Here is a 20,777-nt window from a genome sequence, read left to right on the forward strand (position 1 = left end):
GCCAGGCAAATTCCCTAAGGCTCGGATCTTCACCAATAATTGAATGTCCTGGAACAGTAGTTCCCAAAGTAATGCTGCGACCTTTTAATACAGATCCTCCTCACGTTGTGGTGACCTCCAACTAGAAAATTATTTTATCACTACTTCCTAACTGTAACTCTGCTACTGTTATGAATCCTAATGTAAATGTCTGCTACGCAGAAAGTCTTAGGTGACTCCTGGGAAAGGCTCATTCAACCCTCCCAAAGGGGTCGAGACCCACAGGTTGAGAACCAATGCACTAGAGTCAAGGTTCTGCAGGGAGCATTGGGTCACCTGACCCTCAGTCAGCCAGGAAGCTTCAGTCAAGCCTGTCTCCTCCCTTTCCCGCTGTCATAAAAATCATGCTGCTCTCTCCACCCTGCCCTGCTTATTACTCTGTGTTTGTTGCCCCTTCCTCTCTATGCAAAACTCTTTTTTAAAAAAGAGTATTTATTAATTAATTTATTTATTTATTGTATGTGAGTACATTGTTGCTGTCTTCAGACACACCAGAAGAGAGCATTGGAGCCCATTACAGATGGTTGTGAGCACCATGTGTTGCTGGGAATTGACCTCAGGACCTCTGAGTGCTCTTAACTGCTGAGTCATCCCTCCAGCGCTATGGAAAACTCTCACAAGACTCACCTGCAGCCCCCTCTGCCCCTAAGCTGCTCACCACGGGCTGAAGCTGCTTTCCCCACAACATTATTACTCAGAAGGGTTAAGCATACCCCTCCTTCCCTAGCTTCCCATGTGGAAGCAGTCTGCAGCTGGCCACTTGGCCTCTTCCCTTTTCTTGCTATCTGGGTCCCTGAGTTTTTATCTGGGACCCCAAGAGTTTCCATTTCACCTATCCACACCCCTGTGTTACTACCTCCAGCCCAACCTCCTCATTTGAACTCATTCTACCAGCCTGGTAACTCCATACCTCTCTACCTGGGAATCTATTATGCACCATAAAACTTACACCCACACTGGACCCTAAGCTCCCACAGTAAGTTCCTCCCACTGTCTTCTTGTCTCAGCCAATGGCAACTTTACTTCCCAGTTGCTCAAGTCAAAAGCCTATTGATCTCTGACTTTTTAGATGCAATTTTAAACAAAGAACATAGCCCAAATCCAGCTAATTCCTACTATTATTACTTCAACCTGAGCCCTCTCACCTACACCCAGAATGGTCGGACAGTATCTAACAGCCCTCTACAGCAGTATGATCTTAGTTGTGTTTGCCTAGTTTTATGTCTTCTTGACACAAGCCAGAGTCATCGGTAAAAGAGAGCTTCGATTGAGAAAATGCCTCTGTAAGATCCAGCTGTAGGCAAGCCTGCAGGGCATTTTCTTAATTAGTGATTGGTGTGGGAGGGCCCAGCCCTATGTTGGTGGGTGGGGGCACCTCTAGGCTGGTAGTCGTGGACTCTATAAGAAAGCAGGCTGAGTAAGTCATGGGGAGCAAGCCAGTAAGCAGCACCCCTCCATGGCCTCTGCATCAGCTCCTGCCTCCAGGTTCCTGCACTGTTTGAGTTCCTGACTCAAACAGTGGTTTCCTTTGGTGATCAACAGCAAGGAGGAAGCCAATTGAAGCTGAATAAACCCTTACCTCCCCAAGTTGCTGGTTCATGGTGTTTCACTGCAGCAATTGTAAGCCTAACTCTAGGCCAGAGCAGATCACTCCTCTACACATCCCATGGCTTCCTGCCTCTGGGGACTATCAGAGGGCCTTGCAACAGTACAAAGCAGCACTGACAGCAGGCCATCTGGTCTCTGCTTTCTCCAGCTCCTGGCCCTCTGGCTGCACTGCCAGTCACACCTAGAAGTCCAGAACTATCTCTGTACCCCACGCGCAGCAGCATGAACTACTTTTGTGTCAGAACCCCTAAGCCCTCCCAATGTAACTCAGTTCTATGGACCCTCTGGCTCCAATGCTCTGGATGCCTCTACCCACTGGTTAGGCATCCGCCTCAGCTTAGCACCTACCGATCCTCTCGGTTCCGATCCACTGAGTAGAACTGCTTCCGGAGCCACCTGAAGAGAGAGAAAAGCCTGAGGTAAGGGTCTCTTCTCAGCTAAGTTAAAGCCTGGGTAGAAGAGAAGTTACCGTGTGCACAGGAGACCTGCAGTCTCTGTCTCTTCCCTTGGTTCCGAGATGCACAGTTTTAACCACATGAAGACAATTCTTACCTCTCAATTTGCAGGGGTGTGGCTGCCTGCAGTGTATCCTCCATCAGCCAAGTTAAGCCCTTGATCCACATGTTCACTTCATCCTCAGATGTGGCTGTGAGCAAAGCAGTGGCTGAACCAAGGGCACACAGCTCCCACAAGAGCAAGTGTAGCTTGGGCTCCCCTTACCTACACCCCACCTCCTCTCAGCCCGTGTCTCCCACCTTGCAGGCTCAGGGTCTTCAAGCGGAATTCCATTCCATAGAGGATGACAAAGCAGTGTGATTGATCTGGCCGGAAGGCAGGGTCTTCTTGGTAGCGGTCAAAGTCCCGTGACGTCTTCCCTGGACGGATCTCCTTGATTTCTCGGATATCAACTGGGATGACAGTAAAGACCAAGGTCAAGCTAAGGTCCTCACAGTCAGCATCAAAGGGAGCAGAGCCTGCTCTCCTCAGTCACTTCCACACCGTCTTCCTCAGGGGCTGGACCACAAAGAGCAACCCTTTCTGACACAGACGAACCCACTCAATTACCCCAGGCAACAGAGAGTTGGGCTTATCTAAGAGTAGACCCTTTTGTTGTTCAAGGTGAAGGCTCTTGGGGACAAGGAGGTAAGTACATGTGTTACCCCTGCCCTATCTATGTCCCACTGCTGGCAGTACAGGTTATACACTCAGACCTGGAAAAGAACAGGGATCCCAAGCAGTTGGTTCCTTGTGGATCACTTTCTAACACAATACATACGCAGACCCAGCTGTAAAGTCCTAGGGACTGGGCTGGGCAAGTCTAGATCAGTCTCAGAATTCCAGACAGAACGTTGGATCAGATCCAGAAAACTGGCAAATCCTGAAAGACCCACACCCCAGACATGCCCACACAAGTCTTAGCAAAAGGCCAAGTTGTGGTTTAGGCCCAGGCTGTCCAAGTCTGTCTGCTGAGCAGCTTGGTATCCTTATCTCAGTTACAAAGGTACTCTCAACACTTCCCCCACCTTCACAAGCCAAGGTGAGGCACGTACACGAGCCTGAGGTAAACGATCGGTACTGGCTACTAACCTGAGTGACAGACAGACAGGTAACTGTTAGCGAGTGACCACTACAGAGCTAAGGGTCTGACTCAGTTTCTCAGGGAAATGGGGTAGTAGGCTGCAAGGACTAGAATCTGGCTCTACATCACATTAACTGTGAGTCTGAGCAGAGACAACTGCCCTGAATCCACCTCAACACGGGGTGGAGAAGAACATCAGAGAGGACTCTGGCAAGACCAAAAGTGGTGCCAAAAGCATGGAAACTGTGTGCCCCACAAAAAGGGAGCTGTTCCTTAGTCAGCGTTTGCTCAGGTGGGGCTCTCAGCCCACTTAGGTCTGAAAGATCCTGCTACAGCTGCCCTGATTGTACACCCACTCCATCCTTGAACTAGCTGGGAGCCTGGACAAAAGAAAACAAGAGAGATTCAGGCTTGACAATGAGCTTTCCTTCAGCTTGGGAACTTCCTAAAATGTTCTGACCAGTCCCCCTTCTGAGTAAATTCCCCTTAGATTCTAGTTCTAAACACCAGCATGGCTGGACCATCCCAAAGGCTCCAACCGGCCCTGGAAGTCTTCTTGTCTTGTCCCTTGAGTCAGCCACAGTAGCCTCATCTGCCCCACCTAGAACAATGGCAACGCTGTGGTCCCACCCCCAGCTCTGCTACCACAAACAGCACTAGCTTTACCCTGATCCAACTCTGTCCCCTCAGCAAAGCCCCCAGAGGTCTATCCTCCAGCAGGAAGTTTGAGCTTTCCTGTTGGTGGCCACAGTTCTCACCAGCTAGCTTTCCTTCCTGTCTCTTCCGAACCATAAAACATTGTTTGGACACCTGGTCCTGTAGGCCTACTCATGTTCCTCCTGTGAATATCCACTAACCTACCATGAGCCCACTCCCTTTACAGCTTTTGAGGTTCTCATGATGGGGCTCAGAGATTTACCTTGAGTTTTTGTTTTGCCCTCTCTCTGATCCTTCCAACCCAAGTCAGGCCTACAGCAAGAACAACAAATGTTCCTGCCCCATTGCATCCTGGATCCTGGCCTCAGTTCTACCACTGGATTGTCTCCTACTAGAGATCCAAACGGGAAGCTCCATCCTGCAGTAATCATCTGGTCAATGCCTCAGGCTGCTATGAGATAAATGTATGTTCCTCACACTCCATGGGCGACAGAGCCCCTTCCAGCACCCACTGAATGCAAAAGTGAGGAAAATGCAGGCTCATGGATCTGCCAAGGAAAAAGGCACAGGGGATGGAGTGAAACAGAGGTTTTCTACTCAGTTCTAGAATGAGGGCGGAGAGCTGGGTCACAAACCCACAACTTGATAACACAGTTTCTAAAGGTGGAAGGAAGAGCTCCCATTAGGAGGAAATGCCTACATCACACACCACACAACCACCCACAACTCTGCCCTTTGAAACAGAAACTAGAGTATTCTTCCAGTGCAAAGCTACCATTCCCCTCCTACACACTCACCCATGATCCACAGTTAAGGTCTCTCCTGCTGCTACCCCGACAGGCTATACACAATAAGGTGTATACACAATAGACAGGTAGCTATAAAGTCTGTCTAAGGCTCATGGGTAGGCCATATGTGCTTGCCCTAAATATATACATGCACACATGGATGGCGTGTATATGTGTGCAGAGCCAGTAGGCCCAGGTGAGCTCTAGCCTGCTCTGTGTTCTAGACACATTTGCTCAAAGTCTAAGTTAGAACAGGCATACAATTAAATAGGAAGCAGGAAGGCACAGAGCAGGGAGGCCAGGTACAGCCCTCTCCTAAGCCCTCACTGGTCACACTGACCCCTTCTTCCTCCTCCCAGAAGAAGACACAGCATGGCCCTGATGCCCCTAAGTCTATGAAGTCAGAAGCAGATGACAAGGACCTGACAGCAGTGAAAATAGCCTTCTAGGCCACGAGAGCTCTCTGGGAATGAGCCTGGGCTCTCTGTTTGTCCCAGGACCACCACAGGGAAGAGACTACATCATCAGACACAGCCTCTGCTTTAGTTGCACAAGAGGAGAGGAAGACTGCCAGTCAGCCACTGATTGGGTGAGACCTTCTGTATGTCAGGAATGACTGTGTGTGCAAGTGTATGTGTGCGTGCATTCACAACTGCTTAGATATTCATTCCCTATGCCTGGAAGAACCATGAGCTAGCATTCCCTTCTTCCTAACAATATGGGAGAACAGCATTGGGAGGAACATTAGTGAAAAAGTAAGTCCAGGATTCCCAGAGGCCCTGATGTCCAGGGGCTGGGAAATGAAAGGAAGATATGCACTGAAACAAGGGCAGATTTCCACAACCGGGGGCCATGATGCAACAATGGCCCAACTGCGGGCTTACCTGAATGGCCATAGCTAGCTAGCACAACCTGTCAGGAGCTTTGATATATGCACTCCTCCAAGGACAAGGGCTCTGGGCCAAGCGAGAAGGCTTACCCGGGCGTTAGGAATGGCCTGGGCTGCCTGGGAAGCAAGGGACACCCAGTCCTTTACACTTAATCTTTATATACTCTGATAATAAAATCAAGACTTGGTTTTTCTTTTGTTTCTGTCTTTTTTTGAGATAGATAGCCTTGGATCTTGCAGTTCTCCAAATTCTGCCTCGAGAGTGCTGACATCACTAGGTGTGAGCTACCATGACAGGCTCTTCTCAAAAAGATTTGAATAATGAGGAGCCACCTACACCTATGCCAGGGACTAACATCACATGGTAGCTCTAAGGCCAGACAGTCTAGTATACCAGGTGGAATCCTGGTGGTTTGTGCTCCTCAGTGGCCCTAGTGGAGACCTTCCTACTCCTATGTGCTCAGAAAGTCTGCCCTGATCAGATATTCCTGAAGCTGCCAGGCCTAGCAGGAAGAACCAAGAATCACAGGCCCTTCAATTCCAGCTGTGAGGTTCTGGTAGTCCCTCACTCTTTCAGATTCAGTTTCCCAAGCTGGAAAACTGAATTTTTCTCACTTCACAAGATAAGGGCCTTACTGATAAGTACCTGTCTGTGAGCCTGTGCTATTGACAGGGGTCCTGTGAAAGACAGCCATGGGGGAGATGGCATAGCTGCCTGCCAGGGCTCTGCTCAAAGGGCAAACTCAAACCTCTAAGAGTTTTTCTGAAGATAAAGGCCACCAGGGAAAGAATCCAAGCAGTTATTTCCCAGCTCAAAACTGGCCTTACAGGATGAGTATCTGTGGGGTATAGGTCTCATAGTATATGCAAAGATGAGCTAAGATACTATTTCCTGAGTCTGTAGCAAACCCCACAGTGTAGGCATGTGTACCCACAGGTATAGTCCAGAAAAAACAAACAAACAAACAAACAAACAAACAAACAACCAGATCTGAAATTGCAAAGATGCGCTATTTTCCTTTCTGGATCATCAAAACAAGTTAGGGGTACCCACTACCCAAACATCCACTGGGGACACCAGCCCTGATCTGTCCCATCATTTCAATCTTCTATTTTGGCTTTGGTAGGAGTTGAAATGTACTTGCTGCCTCTCTTAAATCTGAGGCAGATGATAAAGACTAAATTTGTAAAATCAAAGTTTGTATGGTGAGGCAGGAACTCTGGGAAGGCTAATTAATGTTCCCTTTCCATCTCCTTTCCTCTCTGTTCTGCCTTCCGCAACCCAGGGACAGACTCCTAACTCGAGACCCTGAGACTAAAGATCAGCCTTACTCAGAATGTAGCGTCTGGAAGATGCTCACACAGACAGCAAGAAACTTTAGACATGCCAGTGTCCCTCTAAAAGACATCTCATCTGGGGCACTCCAAATGAGAACTAACCCCAAGCACTCTGACAGCCATGAAGGTGCACTCAGGGCTGAGTGAGGGCCTGCTTCTTCTGTAGAATAGGTTCTCACTGAGTAAACAGAAGAAACAGTGCTGTCATAGGGACAGGCTAAATAGCAGCCAGCCAGTCCGCAGCCTGAGGAAGGGGAAAGAGGGCTCTTGTGGTGCTTGGTTCCTGAAAGCACCTGGTGTCTGACTCTTCCCAGACATCAAGCTAGGCAAATGCCTGTCATCAGCTCTCTTGCCCATCACAGTGAGACAACCACGCTGTGCACCCACTGCAGATGGATGTTGTTGGTAAGTATTTTATAAACCAGTCAGAGTTCACCAGCAGGAACACCAGAGAAAGAATAAAAAGAATGGGACACTAAACCTTTTTAGAGGTCTTTAGTACACAGGCTGGGGAGCCAAGTCACAAAACCCCAAACCTTAATTTAGACCCATGGCTCTGGGCCAGAACTCCTGTCCTAGCATTCCCACCTCCAACAAAGCTACTTTCCAAACAGCCCCACAGATGAATATCCCTCACAGGGTCACATGGCAGAGAAGGTGGTGCCAAGACATACTCTCCTTCCTGTGCCTGTGCAGCAAGCAGCTGCTGCCACACCAGCAACTATAGAAGAAAGCAACAGTGACCCCTCCTCAGAAGCCTAGCCAAACCAGTTTACACTCACTCACAAGAACTGCCTCCAACCTGACCAAGGAGAGCAGCTCAGCCTAACTCTGCATTCAGCTTCTTTCCTACCTTGGTAAACAGGAAACACCATTCAGACAGCTGGATAGAAGTCCACAGTCCCCTAGTACACGGGACATGCAGTGCTCTGTACAAATTGCTTCAGTGCACAATCCTCACCCATACACAAGGCCACCTGGAGACCAGATTCTAGATGACTTTCCTGTTTAGGCACATGAGGGTTGGGACCCAATGGGTCTGTCTCATCAAAGGGTGATTCGTGGCAGGTGGTGGTTCTGGAGAGTCCTCATGAGTACCAACACTGATAATGGGTGCATAGAGAAAAAGAAAGGAGGTCACAGAAGGCTTCACACTGCCCAGGCAGCTCTCTCTCTTAAAACAGTTTATTTCAAGTGGTAACGGACTCCTTTGGGTCCCGTCCCAAAGGAAGGAAGGAAAAGAAGGCCCCACAGGAACACAGAGTCAGAAGAGCCCTCAGTCACCTAGAGCTCATTTACTCGGTCCATGACTTTTGTTAGTGACAGACATCTCTCTGCTCTACCCTAGGCCCTAAGTTGGGTCCTGGGGAAACGGATCAATGGGCACTGAGTTCCTGCCCTTCAGAAAATCCCAGCCTGATGGAGGAAACAGATGGGGAAGCAGATAACTCTGAGGTCATGCAAAGAATGGAGCCGCAGGGAGACATCTGTGGTGCTCTGTGTGCACAACCTCCCTTCTATTTGGTGTTCTGCTCTTGACTTTTTCCACACAACCTTACCCAGCCTTTCCTGCTTCTTTGTGTGCTAAAGGCCGACCCAATTAAACATGGGCCATGGTCCTCTGTCCCTGTGCTCTGCTTTCTCCTCAATGATAACGCATGTCCACAGCTTTAATTCCTTCTGGTATATAGACAATTCACAAAACATCTCTAGCCTCCAAGTGTCTGGCACTACACTCCAACTGCTTACTTCCTGTTTCTATCTGTCCACCTAAGGAACACACACGCGCACACACCACACACTTCAAAGCAAATATCTTCGCTCACCCAAAACCCTAGGCTTCTGGCTCTGCTCCTCTGGGTATACCAACAATATGAACTGAAGACTTCACAACCACCCATCAAGATTCTCTTTTCTCGGGCCTAGCAAAATGGTTCATCAGGAGAAGGCACCTGAGTTCAATCCCCCGGCCCCACATGATAGAAGGAGAAAACCAACTCCCCCAAGTTGTCTACTGACCTCAAAACATACTCGTTCTGAAGTTTTTTTTGATTTCTGTTTCTCGTTAGTCCAACCCTGCCAGCCCAGCTGACTGTTATTCATAATGAGCAGCAGTAAGAAGGACACAAACAAGGAGCGAGGGCTCAGCCACGGAGGAAGGACTGGGTTTGCCCCGTGCTAACAGGCTGTGTTAAACAGCCTGCAGACAGTTCTCAGAAACTACAAAGCACAGAGGATGAGGTCGATGCCTCTGCAGGTGGGGAGGGCAGCAGCAGGAGTGGCATCTGGTGTCCTGTCACTCATCTCTGGCATGTTTGCTACGCATATTACATCAAGCTCATTACATTAAACTGAGCTGTTTCATTCTTACAACCAATACTGTAAAACAAGTCTTAGGGTTCCCATTCCCCAAGCAAGGACACTGAGCAGAGAGTGGTTAATGATCCTACCCAAGGTGACAGAGCCAACGATCTCTCAAAGTCAAGCTGATGAGCCCATGGCTTGTGCTCTCTGTGGGAAGCAGCCAAGTCGGAGCAACACAAGGAGAATGGCAGAACTCCAGGCTGCTTTTATATATATATGTGTGTGTGTGTGTGTACATATACATACACACACACACACATATATATTTAAATTTTATTATTATTATTTGTGTGTGTACATATGTAATGTGTAAGGGTGCACACATCCCATAACACTTGCGAAGGCCAGAGGACAACTATGGGTTCCAATGATCAAAGGTTGCCAGGCTTGCATGGCAAGTATGTTTACCCACTGAACGAGCTATCTCTCACTTCTATGTGTGTTCTAGGGTGGTTTGGCTGTTTTTTGTAAATTCCTTGAGGACATGAACCATGTCTATCATCTTCACTACTCTATACCTAGCAGAAACTTAACAAGTGTACAAGGAAAAAAAAACTATAATGAGAGTCTTTTCTCGGCTGACCAACCTGCTCCTGCCAGCAGACAAGTGAGCCCTCACATCCTCAGCTGACTACTGCCTCTCTGCTGCCCCTCCCACAGGGCAGAGGACAAGCCATGGTCAGGAGGAGAAGGGAAAATCTGGGCTCTCCCTTCCACAAAGCAAACAAAGCAGCTTCAGGCTGAAGAAGAGATAGGAGAGAGGGAGTGGGGTTGGGGAGTTTCCCTTGCCAAAATACTCAGCATATTCTCTTACCACTGGCTTGTACAACAGAAGGTCACAGAGGTTAATTCCCATGGACAAAGGGAGTCATCAAGTTGGAGACTTGGTGACCACAGGCTTATTTCTTTATACCCCAGGAGGTTCTCCTGCTTTGGAGCTTCATGGCCCAACCCCTCTATAGCACCTGCCACAATCCCTCAGTCCTGCCAGCCAAAGCTACTCCCCTTTTGCTTCCTAGAAAAACAAAGCCCCAGAGAAAGGTCTAGTCTCTGTCTTCAACTACCTTGTGAGCCCACCCACAGTTCTGGTAAGCACTCACGCAATTCCCCACCAACATCCATCCATGCTAGGATGGACTCCATGTTTCTAGTGCAGGCCAGTTCTCAGAGCAGAAATCAGGACAGCCTCTCAGAAGCAGTCTGGAACCAAGTGCTCTCATGTCACTGCTGGACTCAAGAGGCCTGCCACAAAACTGATAAAGTGCCACTGTTACCTTCTGAACCTTCCTGGTAGCTATGCTAAGTGGCCCCAAGAACACAAGCACATTACACTCTTTTACTGTTGTGGATGAGAAAGTGACTGGGGTGGGAAGAGAAAAGCTGCTCCCAGTATGTAAGGCATCAGGTGAGACCATTACGTGGTCTGCAGAGCCTTAGAGAAGGACCATCACTACCTGCGCCAACCCCCTAACCTGTCCAAGAAGGGAACTCTATACCCATGCTGACCTACCACCACCTGAGGCTGAGAAACCTGTGGGCTAACAGATAACAGAGGCTTTCCTCTGCTCTTTCTCAGGCTAACCACTCTATGAACTTAGGCCTGAGGCTGGAATCGCCCCAACGTACACTCACATCTACCTGCACAGCCAGAAATTATATTGTCCAGGCCTTACTCTTACCCCAGCTATGGCCAAGCCGAGGACTCTAACGCTCAGGTACACGTCCCCAAGAGTATACGACTGTATACGACTTTTAACTCACCCACATCTCCAGGAGTCAACCCGAAATGAATATCCCACTTGAGCTGAAGAAAGATTAGGTCCACAGACAATAAGTATATGAGTTCTCTCGCTGGTTGGACCAGTGCACTCTTCAGTGTCTGTGTTCTGCTTTACTTCAGTGCTGATGTGTCAATCAACAGGGGAAGAGACTATACAGTAAAGGATAGGCTGCCCTGCCAGAGAAAGATCTGGGCCCTTGGGCTCAGCCCTCAGCACTTTAAGTCAGTGCTGTCTCCTGTGAGTCCTGGTTTCCATCTGCTCTGGATTTCAAACTCCCCAGGATTAAGGACTGGGCCGTCTCTTTTTCTTGCTTACCTAACTTCTCTCTGCCAGACCTGGGCTCAATAGAGGAGATGCCAGTCTTCTGCTGGAGAAAGCCTCGCCCATTTACTCCTGAATTTTGCTGAAGCAAGGGCCTCTGGCCAACAAGGGAAGGGCAGGAGCCGGAAGGAAGCAGCAGAGCCTATACACAAAGCCTCTATGCGGCTATAAAAAGGAGCCCCTCCCTGCTTCCCCCAGGATGGGCCTGGTTCCTGGGAGGTGAGAGTAAAGTGCGCTACTTGTGCCAGGCACAAAGCTACTACAGCCTCTCAAAGGCTAGCCCAGCACTACCTCAGACCTCTTCTTGAAAGGAGAACATGAGAGCACCAAGGGCTGAGCCAGGAATGCAGGTAGAGACTCCTGAGATCAACCCCATGGTGCCCACCAACTCGCCATACACTCAGCTCATGGCCCAGTACTTCTTGCTCTCAGGGGGCCAAAAACAGATTCTCTGGAAGCTTCTAGGAGCCTGGGTTTCCAGTTCTCTGGAGCTGTGGGAGCAACCATAATAAGATGCTATAAGAATCTCTGATTCTGAGGCTACAGGAGAAACACTAAGATCACAACAGATGATGCTCAGGGGACTCAAGCAAGGCTAAGAGGGGCATTATAGAAGAGTTTCAGAGTCTAAATGCTATCTCTCAAAGGTCACACACGCTATACCCAGCTTTACAGAGAAACCTTTCCTTTCTAGCCACTCGACTCCAAATCCCTCTCTAGCTTACTCTGCCCACAGTGTCCATTCAGTTCGACACTACAGACCTGACCTAGACCACTGAGGTCACCCTCCAAAGACTCTAAGTGATGTGGCTTAGATGCATGGTATATGTAACAGAAAGGACAAATGAGCCTTTATGCCACCAAAAGTCGGTTGGGGCCTTTGTCCTTGCAGCATGCCCTCAACCATCCTTCGGACAGAGCGGCCGGCCTATGCTTGCTTCCTTCACAGCGCTCACCACACCCTGTAATTATTTGTCTGGCTGTTTCAGCCTTAACTGTATGCTCACTACGAGACTCTACAGTGCTTTCCACAGTGAGAAGCCAGAGCACGCGTGGCACCTTGCTTGTTCAGTGATCCAGTGAGGCTCAAGGAAGCCACAGTTCTTTTTTATTGAGATTTATTTTTACTTTATACATATGATTATTTGCCTGAACACATGACTGTATGAGTGCCTACAGAGGTCAGAAGAGGGCATCAGATTTCCTGCTAGGACTAAGGTTACAGATGACTGTGCTAGGAATCACACCTGGGGCTTCTGGAAGAGCAGTCTACTGAGCCATCTCTCCAGCCTCTCCCCTCCCTTCCTTTTTAAAGAAAGTGGCTAGGCTGGCATGAAGGCAACCTAGTTGAGTGCTACCATACATAAAGTGGCAGAAGTAGAGGAAACCCCACCCTACTAGGTGTGCCCAGCACAGCACCTAGGTGTGCCCAGCACAGCACCTAGGCCCACCTGACACCTGATGGATGGATATAGGGACACAGAAATGGAGGTACGCTGGACTCTGTTATGAGGGGAGCCTGGGAAGGTGCTTCTTGCTTCACCTGGAACCCTGTGACCCTCTCTCTGTAGAGGTACTGATAGGCTGTTACCATGGACTAGTAGAGTAAGTCCAGAGATGAGGTGCTCTGGCCTCCACATTGGACAGTACCTAGGATCCATCTAAGGACCATGCCCAGGACAAAACTGAGAGTGGTATAGCGGCATTGAGTCTAGCTTGTCCACTGATGAAAGCCTGGGCTGGGCAAACCCATGTGACCATAGTAGAGAACAGAGGTCAAGTATCTACACAACAGTCCACCTTACAGTTACACCCTAGAGTAGGAAAATAAACAATACTATAGCAAAAATCAGAAATCCCACACTTAAACTATGCTCCGTGACTTCACTGCTGGGACCTTTGTTTCCTTACAGGGACAGTTAACTCCTGCTTTCTCTGGAAGCACAGAGCCATTGCAGTGGATGAGAGCTCACAATGCATGTTACTCAAACACTAGATCCTTCCTCCTCTGCATCCAACCTCAAGGAGACAATAGGCTTCCAGCCACACCCCAGTGGACAGCAGAACTCTGCCGTCAACTAACTAGAGTGCAAAGGGAAGGCGCGACTCAGGGCCCCAGGTGTCACATGTGCTGCTGGTCATTTCTCAGACACCTCATGCTTAGATGCAATCTCACTTCATTAATTAACCTGCCAACTCCATGAGAAGGAAAAAATTTTTTTGTCTGCTTTTTGGTTTTCGAGACTGAACTCACTCTGCAGCCCAGACTGGTCTACATGTAACTCAGTATGTAGCCAAGATGGCCTTGAACTTGCCGTACCTGGCTAAGAATTGTTCTATAGAAAGTAACTTACCCAGGGTCACAAGGACACACTGCCTCTGGCCACACATTTGGGTGTCCACAGCTCAGTTACCAGGAGGGCAGGGTTGGCTCCCAAGGACACTAAGGCTTTCCCTGGTCATTATCCAAGGTCATGGAGCACTCTACAAGGCTACGTGGTACACCAGAACACTCGTGTCCTCCTCCCCAACACCTCTCCAAAGACTCTCCTGAGGTGCACACTGGCCTCTCCCCGTGAGAGAGAAGGGAGAGTCAGTCTCCTAAGAGCAAGACTCCACAGCAGGCGTCTATGACCTCGGGCACTTCCTCCAGTGTATTCAGTGAAGGGTACACTGACCTTGAAACCCTTTCCATAGGAAAGGAGAGAGTGAGAAGAGACACTGAGTTAACAGAAGCGGATGTAGCCCTACCATTCTGGGCTGTGTCACAGCACTTCCTGGAAGACTGGGCCTCCCCTATCATTCAGACAGCGAGGCCAACTCAAGTGCTGAACTGGCTTAGAGACAAACCCTGATGTCCAAGCAGCCACTCTCAGCCAACTGCCTTCTCTCTACACCAATACCCAAGGTAGCAGAAAGCCCTGATCACAGAAGCCCTCCCTGCTGAGAACTGCAGCTTCATGCCCTTCATCAAAGAACTTGGTGGCCAGGCACCAGCCCCTGACCACAACAGACACATCTATTCTAACCTGGCCCTCTTGGGGACTCGATCCTATTTCTCTCCTGTCGGATTCCACACATTAAGCACGGTCACCACAGCACCCTAACTGCCAAGTACTTTACACAAACACTCCTCCAAACCTCATTAGGAACTGTGACGTCGGTGCTGTGAACAGATGAAAAGCTCAGAAGGACACGTAGCCCGTTGGAGGTCACAGAGCAGGCGAGCTGCAGCCAGTGTGCGTTCACTGCCCAGGGCTTTACTACTCTGCGCTCAGCCCTTTCTTCTCATCACTGCATTCTGGTCTTGTCTCCTCCGCAGGTCAAATAAGGGGTGTACAAACAATATTTACTGAACAAATAAATGCCCATAATTCCAAAGAGCCACTTGAAGCAATGTGATCAAGCTCTTTAAACTCCAACTCAAGTCTATGTGCATCTATGCAGACCTCCCCCTTCCAGACACAAAGTCCCAGGGAAAAGCTGGGGTGTTAGGCTTCCTGGTACTGTGTTTGCTCATCTCTGCTAGTCATTTATGAAGCAGGTTCAGGGGACCCGAAAACTCTCACAGCAGTCAAGCCGGAGGTGCCAAGAAAACACTAAGAGGTCTAACTTCCCCTGGAAAAATGATAGTCAAAGAGGAAACACATGGCGGGAACGGCTGGCTCTGGAGACCCAGGTGCATGCTTTCTGCTGCTCTCTCACTGTGGACCAGCAAAAAGGAATCCTTGAGGGACACGTGCAGACAACTCTTAGGTGCCACGGACCTACCCTCAGAGCCAGCCCCTTGGTACTGCAATCCTCACCACAATAACAGCATAGCTTTAGAGTCTCTACTGGAGCTACTATGCCAACAGTGGTCCCTAACTGGACAACCTCACTAAGAATAGGTCTGAGCTATCTCACTACAGGCATTACATATGGAAAGCTACGGAGCCAAAGCCTAGGAAGGCATCTTTGATGAAGATGGAGGTCTCTGCCTGTAAATACCACCTAAACATGGAGGTTTCTCTTCACAAGGGGCATCAAAGGCTACAGAAAACAGGAGCCCAAGGCCTACCACCAACACAACCTGGGAGCAGAGTCCTCTGAGGACTAGCCTGCAGTCAGAGTGAAAAGTCTGTTTAGCACTGGGCAGGAAGTCTATGGCTGCTTTTAACTCATTAAATTCTGCAACATAAATGCCAGACACCAGCCTGACTTCAGTCACACAACCAAACAGCAGCAAAGCACTTCTCAAGCCAGACCGCTGCCTTAGACATCAGAAGGTGCTAACTAGTTTCACAAGTGTCACAGTGAGAGAACTCAAGATTTAGGAAATGGCAGTCAGCCCATCCTTCTGTTCCGTGAGCACCCTGAGGGCAGGCAGGTTATCAGCAAAAAGTCAAATACCTGAGGCATCTGAACAAGAGACCAGACAGTAGGGGACCCAGCTGGCAACTCAATCCTTTTCACAATCTGCAGGAGGCTGCAGGTTTGGGAACCCACAAAGGCAGTGAGGTGCATTCCAGCAGAAGTGGGGCAGGGCTTCGGTGGTGGGCTCCATTTACAAGGTGTGAAGTCCACACAGGCTAGTCTGCAGCCTTCATTCTGGACTCCAAAAATCACAGGGCCGGGCCCAATGAAAACATGCATATCTCTGGGTGACTTTTGTGGGTCTGAAAGGTGACGTCCTCTGTATTCCTGCCACCCATCCTCAAAGACCCAAGTGAGACAAAACGGACTGGATGGTTCTGTCTCTAAGTCCCTTCTTTCTGTCCAGGCCCCAACTCACAATGACATCCAATGTACAAAACTCCAAACATGTTCTCTACAGAAACTCAATCTACATGACAGGTGAACAGAAGAGTAAACGCTGTACGGCAAAACAAGTGTTTCCTCTTTTTTCCTGGGTAATGAATTAAGGAGAACGGGACCCTCTCTCGGCCCTCCTCCCTCAGAACCCTTTCTTTTTCTATCAGCCACATTAGACCTCCCTCAGAAGCCCCATCCCAGGGTCTAGGAGGACAAGCATCTACCATAGCTACTGCTACTAATAACTGGTTCTTAAACTTCTGTAACGTCTCTGCTCGCATCTATTACATATTTAGTTTGCTTACTTTACACCAACTATCTCACTTCCAAAAGTGACCATTTATAGTAAATATACTTCTTCTAACTTACAGAGGAACCAAGGCTCCGAGAGGGAAAGCACCTGGCTGGGTGACGTACACTAACATACTGGCTTCAAATGCATAGCTGTCTTCCACCACTGGGCTACACACACGGTTTACAGTGCAGCTGTTACCAAGAGCTAGCTACTGGGGAACTAATGCCACCACTAAAACACAGGAAATACTACAAACGTAAAATGCCATGCCTGCAACCTGATGTCTGAGTGGTGTCTCAGGACTATCGGAACTGTCTGCAGTTCCATCCCCCAACACTGAAAATCACTGAAATGTTCTGCCAGCGGAGGACAGGGCTGATGGCCACTGGTGATGGTTAAGGGCAAATTCTGTCAGACCTGAAGTTTGTAGTTGAGGATGGCTGTCTTACCACAGAAACCGTCCTTCCTCCTCATCTCCTCACCCATCTACACACATGTACACCATCCCCAGGAAGATCTGTGGGACCTTCTCTCCGGTGTTACTTCCTGACACCACCCCCCCTTCTCTAACACAGACCTGGCTCTTAGGCTAGGTCTCTTCAACCATAGACTCTTTGGGGCTTCTTGTAAGAAACATCTCAAAGCCATCAAAGACATCATCTTGCAAAGACATCATCTTCTCATCCTGCCTCACACCGAGGAAAATGACTATCAGAAAGAGCCGAGGTTTCTCAAAACCCCCGACTTACTACTGCCACCAGAGACTTGTGTGTAAACCCACCAAACTCAGGTCTGGGAAGGCTACGACAGGAAACCAGAGGAGCAACTCTGGGCTACCCTGTGGTCACTAGAACATCCAACACAAAGGGCTGGACCTCAAAAACCAAGGCCAGGGAACCTTTCTGAATGCAAGCTCCTTGTTATATGCTGCAAGGGCAAAGGAGCCTGGGAGTTGGACCAGGAACCCTGGCTCTAGCTTTGGATGGCTGCCTAGCACCATGGACCTCCAAAATTCAGATCTGGGACACACACAAAAAGCATCCACGGGACATGGAGAGGGGGAAGCAGTCACTGTTTTAGCTTTCGTACCCCACCCTCCCAAAGAACCACGTTCTTCCCTATCTCCAAGTGGGAGATGAGTAGGCCCGCTCTGCTCCACAACCAGCCCTACTCCAACATCTGCCTAAGTTCTACATGAGGATTCCAAAGGTTCTTGCGCCAATAAGCCCATCCCGGAGCTCTTAAGAGTTTTCACAGACAGCACACTCTGGAGAAATGGCAGTGGGCAGGAAGATCTTGTCGGTTCCCCAGGTTCTCAGGTTGGATGAGGGGGTGCCTGTCTTGGCTTCCCCTCACAGCCACTGACAGCCGCCTGATTTTAAGGGCCGGAATCCCACTCCACTTGTCCAACCAGTGAGGACTCTTAGGCCTCAGGGCAAAGTGCCTGGAACGCTCCCCCCCTGCTGGGGGAGGGGGTGTCCTATCAGGTGATCCAAGACCCGGATGCCCCCCTCCACCCGCCCCAGAGTGACCACCAGGGACTGGGCGGAGACGGGGCGCCAGGCGCGAGGCCCGAAAGTTTGCCCAAGTGTTTGGGAGGCGGGCAGGCGCGAGGCAGGCCAGAGTGGGGGCGCACTTACTGGACCCCTCGATTTTGTCCGCGCCGCGGCTCCATGTGATCTGGCGCGTCTCCAACTTGACCTGGAAGGTCTTCCGTTCTGGCCGCTGCGACTTCTTGGAGTAGAACAAAGTCATGACGGTGCCCACCTCGAGGCTGCGGCAGAGGTGCAGCACCTCGGCTTCGGAGGGCGCGCCGGGCCCGCAGCCGTTGGCGCAGGGGGTCGCGACGCCAGCCATGCTGCAGCGACCTCGGCGACGCAAGCCGGCGGGCCCGGGGCGGCGGAGGCGGAGGCGGCGGCGGCGGCGGCCGGGGAGGCGAGCGGGACCCGGTGGCAGCTCCTGCGGGCGGACGCGGGGCGGGGACTGAGCGCGGGGGCGGGACGGGGCGAGGCTCCGCCCTCAGCGCGCCGGGAACAAAGGCGCTCCTGGGGACGACCCCCGCCCACCGCCGCGCCTGCGCCCCGCGACCCGGGGCAGGCCGCAGCGGGCGGACCTGGACACCTCGGTTCGGCCGAGCTTTCCCCGCGCAGGCCTGACACACAACGCGGGGCACGGCCGCCCGTCACGCACGCAACCCCGCCCACAGGCTGCGGCCCGTCTGTCCGACGCGCGCACGGGCCTCCGGCCCACACGGGACCCGCCGCGGCAGTGTGCACGCCTCCCAGGGAGCGAGGGGGCTGCGCGACCCCCAGCCCTCCCGCCGAACCCGGTTACCTGGCAAGGCTGCCGGGCGGAGGGAGCCGCGCCAGCCTGGCCTCCTCACACCCGCGGTGGCGGCGGGGGCGGGCCCTCCGCGCACCCTCTCCGGGGAGGGGCGCACCCCTGGATTGGCTAACGGGTCGTGAGTGACAGCACGCCTGTCACGCCCCCTCTGCGCAGACGTCTTTTGCAAGGGCTGAGCGGACGGGTCCTAGGGTGGCCTTGGAGTGTGGCCTCTGGGGAAGGGGCCACGCAGGTGTAGACAGGGCTCTCAGACCCTCGGACGCGGGTCCGGTGGCCTTCGAGGCCTCTCGCGTGGTCCTCTGCCCTCCTCACGCTCCGCCCGCGCCCTACCTGCACATAGTCTCCGAAGCTCTGGTTTGTCCTCTGCCTCGTTTTCCTCTGGACTCAGTGCTGAGCCAGTTGCAGGGTGGCTTCCCCTCTGTGCAGACACAGGTGACCCCAATCCTGGGTCTCCCCTGACCTCCCGACCCAGGCATCTCGTCATCTGCGCCACAGCCTTGCTTGCCATCCTCATCACATGGCCCCTTTCACCCGCTACACCTTCTCTGTATGGCAGTGAACTCCTGAATTTGGAAGACCCCACACCTTGCCAGGAACCTGTTTTCTTCTCTCCCTCATCCCTAAGTAATCCACTGAGGCTCTTCCCTCCTGCCTTTGGGGTTCTCTCTACTCTATGCACGATCCTGAGGACCCTTCTTCTCTCTGTGTACACTATCCTCTTGGGTCTTGCCTGCATCTGTGCTTCAGAATTTACCACTAAAGCCTTTGAAATTGCGTACGTGAATTCCCACTGTGCTTCAAATCAGCACAGCTTCGTGGCCCAGCAGTCCTGTCTTGCCTTCCCTGCCTCTCCTGCTTCATCTCTCACTGCTGACTTTGTCTCTATTCTCCAGACATGACACTTGTCTGTGACGGTTAAATAACTTTAAAATCAATCTTCCAAAAGCCGTTCTCTGAACAGCACGGGTAAACCCGAGGGCATCCTTTGATCCTGCCGTCTGGCCAAAGATGAGCAGACAGTTAGTTGGACAGCTACCCTGCAGCTCTGGACAGCTATCTGCATGTCAGAGGTGAGAAGTCCCACACAACATCCACTTGCAGGAAAGCTCCCCTGGGATTCCTGAGACTAGAATTTGTGATGTATGGTTTTGGACAACCCACCCACCTGGGCCACCTTTGCTTTGCCAGGCAAATAGTAACCAATGTATATTTCCCTTGAGGGTGGTCTCAAGAACGTCCCAATTCTCTATATCACTGAGGAGCTTTGTCCTGAGGGACTGGGGAGTTGAGATAGACTGACTGCCACCTAGTGACAGGCCTCTGATGTAGGCGGAAACTGGACTTGAGGCTTGCACAACTCATGATCCTAATTATCTTCTAATCAAGGTTTCAGAGCCCCATGACTTGAAGTCAGGCTATGTAATAAGTGGGAACCTGAGTGTCTGTGTTCCACAAGAGAGCCCACTGGGTGAGAGGTAATCCTAGTGGCCATTGGCTAGCTGGCCAATCATTAAGTAAGAGGATCTGTGTCTATGTCTGTAGGACTTCAAGAGAGCCAAATGGTGTAAAAAGATGGACATATGTATTTTGAAGGGAGGGCTGGAGGAAAGTACTTTCCAGGTAAGAATAACAGCATGTGCAAAGGCCCTGGGGTTTTTACTCAGTGGTGGAGAATGGCCAGCCAGGATGATCAGACAGAGAGGGCAGATGGAGATGAACAGGGCCTTTCCCTGTCTGCCTGGTCTGGCCGGTTCTCTCAGGAGGCATTCTCTTAAAATGTTGTAATCATTGTTGAGCTTCTGTGCCAACTCCAGCAGCCTAGAGGCTGCAGTATGCTTTAAAATTCTATTTTCTGAGAACTTTTTGTGTTCAGCCCAAACCTTTTTTGCTTTTGTGTCTGTAACAAGACCCCACCCCCAGCCCCCAGGGGCTCCATGATTTTCTTCCAACAGCAATTTGTTTGCCAGGCCTATAATTGGGA

The 20,777-nt window shown here is 50.7% G+C and overlaps 1 protein-coding gene across 1 annotated transcript in view; it reads right to left on the reverse strand.

The window, feature by feature from the left end:
• Positions 1–18,860, reverse strand: part of Plcg1 (phospholipase C gamma 1) — a 31,834-nt gene extending 12,974 nt beyond the window's left edge. Inside the window, exons 1-5 of the mRNA XM_021156992.3 lie at positions 18,788–18,860; positions 18,094–18,412; positions 2,403–2,555; positions 2,200–2,293; positions 1,996–2,043 (exon numbers count right to left, since the gene is read on the reverse strand). Coding sequence (XP_021012651.1) covers positions 1,996–2,043; positions 2,200–2,293; positions 2,403–2,555; positions 18,094–18,310 — 512 coding nt within the window. The 5' untranslated portion in view covers positions 18,311–18,412; positions 18,788–18,860. The remainder of the gene's footprint in view (positions 1–1,995; positions 2,044–2,199; positions 2,294–2,402; positions 2,556–18,093; positions 18,413–18,787) is intronic.
• Positions 18,861–20,777: the final 1,917 nt, after the last annotated feature.

The sequence above is a fragment of the Mus caroli genome, unplaced genomic scaffold, assembly GCF_978045245.1.
Source record: "Mus caroli unplaced genomic scaffold, Mus_caroli_1 scaffold_2, whole genome shotgun sequence".
In the NCBI taxonomy this organism is placed as follows: Eukaryota; Metazoa; Chordata; class Mammalia; order Rodentia; family Muridae; genus Mus; species Mus caroli.